We start from the raw sequence: 8,161 nt of genomic DNA on the forward strand, positions 1-8,161 counted from the left end.
CACCAATGCTTGAAATCAGATGGCTCGAACCTAACCTATTATAAACGATCTTAGATTCTTAGGATTGTTTTTGGATGACTCAGTACTGTATAGATTTTGTTGGTTTGCATCGCCTAAAATAGAACATTAATTTTCCCGGTACTGTTCGTGTATATCTTTAACGTTGGTAATTAAGTTTAATTTAATCTCTAATCAGTACCACTATGCTCGCTAGTTAAATACATGTTTACGTTCCTATTACGGACAATTTTAACATTATCTTTAAGTCTGGTTCTTATAGTAGTGGACTCACGGTTTCTTCTCGACATGGTCAATGTCGTATTCGGTGAGCATGGTGAGGCAGAGCTCCTGACCCACCGTGAAGCCGTTATTGAGTGAGTAGTTGAGGTAGCCCCCACCTGTTAGCGCATCGAACTGTGGACAGTGGAGATAAAAAACTTAACCTAACATAACTTAGATACACACAACATAAGTACTCTGGTGGATATAATACCATAATATGCACATTTAATATTAGAATTTTGCAAGCTGAAAATCAAATTGCCACCAAAGCTAACTTGAAAGTGAAATGGATCCCATAGTACTTAAGACCCTTGAACAGTGTAGACATTGATGGAAACTACTACACGAACTGTGCGGTAGTTAGTTATCTGCGTAGCAAAGTGATGTAAGAGGGATATTATATCTAATTTGATGTAACAATATATTAAGGCTGGATAAAAGCTTGAACTGGTGGATTTTGTAAACACAGTAATAGGCTGTAGGATATAATTATACCACTTAAACTTAGCTAAACTGTTAGGAAAGCAGACCTAACCTGACTGGCTAATAGGATGAAAACAAACAAATTTGATATATATTTTTTTCTTCGTACTGTTGTATAAAATGGTTCCGGAAAAAATCTCACCGCACCCAATGCTAATGGGGAAATATGACCTAAGGCAGCTGCATCTAATGTGATTGCGTTGTGTTGGGGAATTTGACCAGTGAAGTTTTGTTAGGTGGAAGATTGCTAGTACTTCGTACTATAAAGTAAGGTGAAGAGTATATGTACTTACTATCATTGCACTTTGAATTACACGCTTCCATGGCACTGCAGTCGTCCAGGTCAAACGGTGGGGCAAGTGAACCAAGTACTCATTATGGAAAGTTTGATGAACATTCCACAGTGGCATTCTGGTGCATCCTGGCCTGGTGGAAGAAGAGACCTTAGTGTTTAGACCACGTAGAGGAGCCTTGTGTTATGACCGTGTAGAGGAGCCTTGTGTTATGACCGTGTAGAGGAGCCTTGTGTTATGACCGTGTAGAGGCCTTGTGTTATGACCGTAGAGGAGCCTTGTGTTATGACCGTGTAGAGGAGCCTTTGTTATGACCGTGTAGAGGAGCCTTGTGTTAGACCGTGTAGAGGAGCCTAGTGTTATGACCGTGTAGAGGGCCTTGTGTTATGACCGTGTAGAGGAGCCTTGTGTTATGACCGTAGAGGAGCCTTGTGTTATGACCGTGTAGAGGAGCATAGTGTTATGACTGTAGAGGAGCATAGTGTTATGACCGTGTAGAGAGCCTTGTGTTATGACCGTGTAGAGGGAGCCTTGTGTTATGACCGTGTAGAGGGAGCCTTGTGTTATGACGTGTGAGAGGAGCCTTGTGTTATGACCGTGTAGAGGAGCATTGTGTTATGACCGTGTAGAGATAGTGTTATGACCGTGTAGAGGAGCCTTGTGTTATGACCGTAGAGAGAGCCTTGTGTTATGACCGTGTAGAGGAGCATAGTGTTATGACCGTGTAGAGGAGCATAGTTATGACCGTGTAGAGGACATAGTGTTATGACGCAGAGGAGCATAGTGTTATGACCGTGTAGAGGAGCATAGTGTTATGACCGTGCAGAGGAGCATAGTGTTATGACCGTGTAGAGGAGCATAGTGTTATGATCGTGTCATTTTTGAACCCCTGATATAACTTCATAATAAGAACTATATCAGTATAAACAGGTGTAGGTCCCCTAATGGAATCAAACTGACCTGGGTTCACCAAAATCTTGTACGTTAATGTTGTCTTCAAACTGGTGCTAAGCGAACGTATTTAACTAGTCTCAACGTAATTTTGATGCTATTTTAAGATTTTTTATGCTACGTGAGTCAGGCCCATTCACATGTATCCAGTTACAAAGGAAAATTCAACGTGCAAACGTTTGATAAGACAGTTCCAAAACTCGAATTCTCAAAGGTTAGTACGAAAACATTTATCTATAACAGATCGGAATGTAGTTACAGTAGGGTCTCACGTGTAGACTTGATGCCATCTTCATCAACTTTTATCACAGACAACGTAATACAGCACTGCTTAATGTGTTCTTATATCCCATACGTGCGCATCTTGACGTGACGAGGAGGATGATATACTCACCAGGCGAGGGCAGCCAGGGGTGGTAAATAAGACGGTGCTCATGTACATTATGTGTTATGTGGATGGAGGAGTCTCAGTTACCTCTACATATGTATACAGTATATATACAGATACTAGTAACTAATCTCCCTCCAGTGCGTGTGAATCACCAGGTGTTTTATGCTTTATATAACGTAATATACTGGTCTTATACCTTATATAACGTTATATAGTGGAACCTCTCTTATACTTTATATAAAGTGTAATATTAGGCTACTACCTTACAAATGTGATACATTACTTCCATGCTTTATATAATGTACAATATTATTTCTGCTTGTATAACGTGCTATATTATTGTCTTCCTAATCTAACTTGTTATATAACTTTATGGAACTTTTCCTGAGTTGAATGTCCTGCTTGTGACTTTGGGGAGGTTGATCAGACGAGGGATAAAGTTCCTCCAACTCAATGAGAATCTTGGCCTGCTCAGGTCCTGCTACCATCCATCGTTTCGGGGCAGCAGGATTATCTTAATGGCACCACCAGATCCATTCGATTTCTTTACTTTTACTTTACTTTATCCTCTTCGTCAGCTCGTCAGCCGCTGGCGCTCAGTCACGTTGAGTCATGCTTGAGAATTACCGCTAAGTCTTCGTGAACCCAGTTCTTCAACACATTTCTGATTTCATGTGGAAGGGTTTCATATCCTCATGTCGATCGGGAATTTCAATGCGTACATGGATCACCTACACAGATAACGTTTTCTTTCTCTTACGTCGCTTCTACGTTATACACCACGAACATAATCATTAATCGTTTCTTTAAGGTAAAGTAAATATTTTAAACTTTATTTAACGTAGTCATCTTATAATAGTTAACTTTAGTGGATTTTTATTTTCAAATTTTGTTTCACAGTAATGTAATTGAGTCGTTGGTGATGTCCGTAGAATACTTGTAACATTACGTAAGTTGTGGGCGGGTCACTCGTTTTCTATACCGCCATATATACTCGACCGTCGGTCTGACGTCTGGCAGATTTCTCACAACTACATTTTTTATTCCTAGTCGGTTGGTGAATTTCAACTTTTATGTAATTTATGATTCAAGTATTATTTTTTCCACTATTTAAGTTATTTAATAATTGATATTATTTAAAGTATAATTGACGACGACGGGTGAGTTAATATTATTTTTCTCGAAAACACAAATAACAAGTTTGTTTCGCGAAACTCGACTTACCTCATTCTTTTTAAACTACTAGTTCTCCAAGTTGACGACCTCTTAAGCTTGCAAATGTTATAAGCTTGGATGATGACGTTACTAACACCTCATTACCAAACTCCAGAACTTGTGACGGAGATAATACAGCAGGAATTATTAAGACATAAACTCTGATTAAGTCATTATTCATTATACTGTAGTTATATTACTTATAATTATTATTATAAAATACATTAAACCTTTGGCCGAGGTATTGGTAGTTAATTTATCCAATAATTACAATAGCCATATCTGTCAAGTGGATGTGGATAAATGTATTCATTTAATATAATTATAATAAATTATTAGACACATTAGATTTAATTAATAAATACGGCCCCGTTTGTTGAATCAGGGTTCAGGAGTTTTGGTTTGGGATTCATACGTGTCTGCTCGGGTTCAGTGGACTCGGTGTTGTGGAGGTCCAGTGTTGAGAAATTGTTGAACCTTTTATGAGGTCGTACGTCTTGTCCTACAGATAGATACAACAGTGGATAGGAGGTAGATAGAAAGTTAGAGAGACAGATTTATAGAAAAATAGACAAATTAGATACGGACATAGATAGAGATAGACACTTAAGTTGTCGTATGCTTAAATTGATACGTAAATATATAGATAGATAGAGAGAAAGAGGAAGTGTAAGTATACAAATAATGGTAATAAATTGATTTAACCAAGGAAGACCACAATAGACTAAAAATACCTTGGACTAGAAGATGGTAGCTTTGTGGTTGTGTGGCGAGGAATTTTGTTGTTTTGTCTTCTCAGTTCTGTACATAAGCTCAGAACATACTAATTTTTTCCCTTGTACCTTTAAGATCTCATTTAAACTTCAGATTCCACTTATTATTTGTTTCTACTGTCATTGGATTCAGAAAGTGTTATTAAATTACCAGTTATTCATATTTATGGTATTTTATTAAAACAAACTTTGAAAAAAGAAGTAATCAATCAAGATAAGTACTTTTTACTTTATGCTTTTAATTACTTTTCAAACATCAGTCACTTTTACTTTTACTCGATTCTTTTGTAGGTCAGTAATTTTACTACTACTCAATTACTATTTTCGACAATTAATTCTACTTTTACTCGACTACAGATATTAGTAATTTGCCCACCACTGCTAAATAAAACACCCTATAGTTTACCTAACCTAATCTAACCTCTCCAGGTAGCATTAGGTTGTTTAATCATTAGGTGGATGATGCTGGCGTGTCTCCTCTTCAGGTGATTCTATTTTTTAGCCAGACTATGAAAACACATAAAGATATTTAAAATCTATTGAGTTACAAGTAATATGTAAAACCTACTGTACAGGAGGGTGTGGTAAACATTAACTGACCAGAAGTGGGGGCGATCCACCAATCACGAAGTGATTTTTTTATTTATTTATTGGGCAGCTCCTCACATCCTTGTGTAAGGTAAAGCACAGAAGCATTTACAGCGCCCAACAGGGAAGCATGCTAGGTTCATGCTTCTTGCCTTCTCATGAGTTAAAAGTAGAAGCCTGAAGAGTCAATGGTAGGCCTGAAGAGTCAATGGAGCTAGGTTCAAGTTATTGGAAGCTCCAACAACTTTCCCTGAATACGAATTCGCAACTTTCGATTTACAGCAGGTACCTACTTTACTGCTAAGGAACAGGGACCATAGAGTTGGAAGTGTGTCCAAACAATTTCCCACCGGCCCGGAATTGAACCCGTGACATCTGCTTAGAGGCAAGAGCGGTACCGCTCTACCCACCGGCGCTCCATTATTTGTATTGAGGGTCGAAAAATTCACCAATCAGATGAAAATATACTGACATCTTCAGCAAGGTAACAATAACAGTCTACTATATTGTATGTTTCTGTGCTGTGTGGGAGCGAAAATGGAAGTATGTGACCCGAAGGCGACGACGACTGGCTATAAGGCTGGGGGCACTGTAGACCATCGCCTACACAACTCTTGACACTTTGATAAATATCTTCACCCAGTGCTTTTCCTTGAAGAGGATGAGTCCCAAACTTCCTTTACACCGTTATCAGCCAAAACCATACGAACAAATACAGTCAGTTGAGCAGTGTCCACGTCAGTCTATTATCAAATTACATACTGAAGTATATGCACTTTTCTTATAATTGATCTTAATTCCTACAATTGACCATGTTTTCTGACAATGGCACGACTGTTACTGTACATACAATTTCAATTTTACTTTCAAACTCCTATTTTAAATGGAAACTAGTATAAAATCAAGAATTTTACATTACTTCCCAAGGAGCCCTTATGGCTACATAAAATGGCTCCGTGGACGCCATGACGCCCGCGGATAACAGGTTGGGGGTCATTGCTGGATTAATATTTTCCGACACAGTACTCGGCTGTCTTAACTTTTCCCAACTGTTAAGTTAATTAGGTACCCAAGAGGCGAGTGTTGTATCCACTCCCCACTGCACACTGCATTTCACGTGTTACCTCCCCCAAAAAGATGATTTGAAACAGAAAATAGCAGTAGAAAATTTTTCAGCTATTTATTGAGTGATGTCACATGTTAAGAGGTGTACAATAGGTTGAGTCGCTGTGCAAGGAACGTTGTGGGGGTAGGTGTAGGCTATAAGGGTCACTGCACTTAACGAAGTGGCCGCGACTACAGCACAGGTTGTTGATGCTGGACTCACCGTCATAATCCCAGGGACCGTTGCACTGGCGGGCGTAGCTGCACACCTGAGACGATAGAAAATGGTATGTAAGATTAATTAACTGAAATGAGTGGTGAAAATAAGAATTAATATATATATATATATATATATATATATATATATATATATATATATATATATATATATATATATATATATATATATATATATATATATATATATATATATATATATATATATATATATATAAATTTTGATCACGAAGATTAGCCCCAGTTTATTTCACCGGATAATTTAAACACCTTAATGCTACCTGAGGTCACAGGCTAGGTTAGATTAGGTAGGATAGGCGAGCGTTAGGGTGTCTCAGGTTAAAATTTATAACCTCGTAAACCGGTAGATATTGGTACCGGTATATTGGTGTGATAAACTAGATGGGGCATTAAAACCGGGTTGAAATTTTTATTACAACTATACCAGCTAAAAGTGGTATAATGGTCGGTATGCCGGCTTAAGAGGCTAAAAACATGGATAGATAGATAGATAGAGTTTGGTACACTGTGGATAGAGAGATTACTCACAGTCTCATCCCAAAGATCACCAACATTGTGTTTCTGGGCCATCTGTATACATATCTCCTGGCCCACGGTGTAGCCATTGTCTAGGCAGTTCAGATCTCCTCCGTTGGTGTAGGTGTCGTACTGTGACCGGCCGCCAAAAAGTACATATGAACAAAAGTAAATATAAATAAAAGTACACATGAACATAGCATATATTATGTACATGAACAAAAGTACACATGTGTTTAAAGACAGACACACACTTACTGATACTTACTGCTCTTGTTATCACACACACACACACACACTTTGTCAACACGTTCACCTCCATAGTATCACTTGTTACACGTGTTAAACACACTCCTGAACACACTCGTTAAACACACTCCTAAACACTCGTCAACACACCCGTCAACACACTCGTTAAACAACTCCTTAACACTCGTCAACACACTCGTCAACACACTCGTTAAACACACTCCTAAACACCTGTCAACACACTCGTTAAACACACTTAAACACTTCGTCAACACACTCGTCAACACACTCGTTAAACACACTCCTTAAACACTGTCAACACACTCGTCAACACACTCGTTAAACACACTCCTTAAACACTGTCAACACACTCGTCAACACACTCGTTAAACACACTCCTAAACACTGTCAACACACTCGTCAACACACTCACCTCCAGGGCACACTTCTTCTTGCACTTTTTGAAGGCGCTGCAGTCGTCGAGATCAAAAGGTGGCAGCCTGTGTACCCTATACCTCGTGGTAGTGAGTGATGAACATACCACAGTGGCACTCAGGGCGTCAGTTTGGGCCCTGAGCCACCACAGTGAAAGATAAATTCGTGTGATTATATAAAACAAATAAACCTGGCAACCTAAAACATGGGTTAAATTACTTAAATGAGGATGGGTTTATAGTTGAGTTCTGTTAAGTTGGTTTATTTAGTTTGGTTAGTTGGGACATGATTAGATAGGTTAAATTTTGGTTAAGTTTGTTAAGTTAGGATATGGTAATTTCTGTGTCCATAGGTTAAGTTTGGTTGAATTAGAGTTAGGTTAGGTTGGTTAGATGAGGTTTAGTTAGTTAAGGATTGTCAAGTTAGGTTGAGTTGCAAGCGTAAATTGCTTGGTTAACTTAGTTCAGCTGGGTAACGTTAGGTTAAATTAGGCAAAATTAATATAGTTTGAGTTAGATTTACAATGAGGTAAAACCAAATAAAATATGTAAATAAAAGTAAAAAAATTAATAAATAAAATAAAATTAAGTAGTCTAGTAGTGTGTGTGTGTGTGTGTGTGTGT

The 8,161-nt window shown here is 38.2% G+C and overlaps 1 protein-coding gene across 1 annotated transcript; it reads right to left on the reverse strand.

The window, feature by feature from the left end:
* Window positions 1-292: 292 nt before the first annotated feature.
* On the reverse strand, window positions 293-7,675 carry LOC121880219 (the record flags this gene model as incomplete). The annotated part of the gene is made up of 4 exons (XM_042387371.1): window positions 293-398; window positions 6,190-6,349; window positions 6,867-6,986; window positions 7,537-7,675. Coding segments are annotated over 4 exons (525 nt in total), but the record flags the coding sequence as incomplete, so codon positions are not given.
* Between the last annotated feature and the right edge of the window lie 486 nt (window positions 7,676-8,161).

This window comes from Homarus americanus, unplaced genomic scaffold, assembly GCF_018991925.1.
Source record: "Homarus americanus isolate GMGI-L3 unplaced genomic scaffold, GMGI_Hamer_2.0 scaffold37137, whole genome shotgun sequence".
Lineage (NCBI taxonomy): Eukaryota > Metazoa > Arthropoda > Malacostraca > Decapoda > Nephropidae > Homarus > Homarus americanus.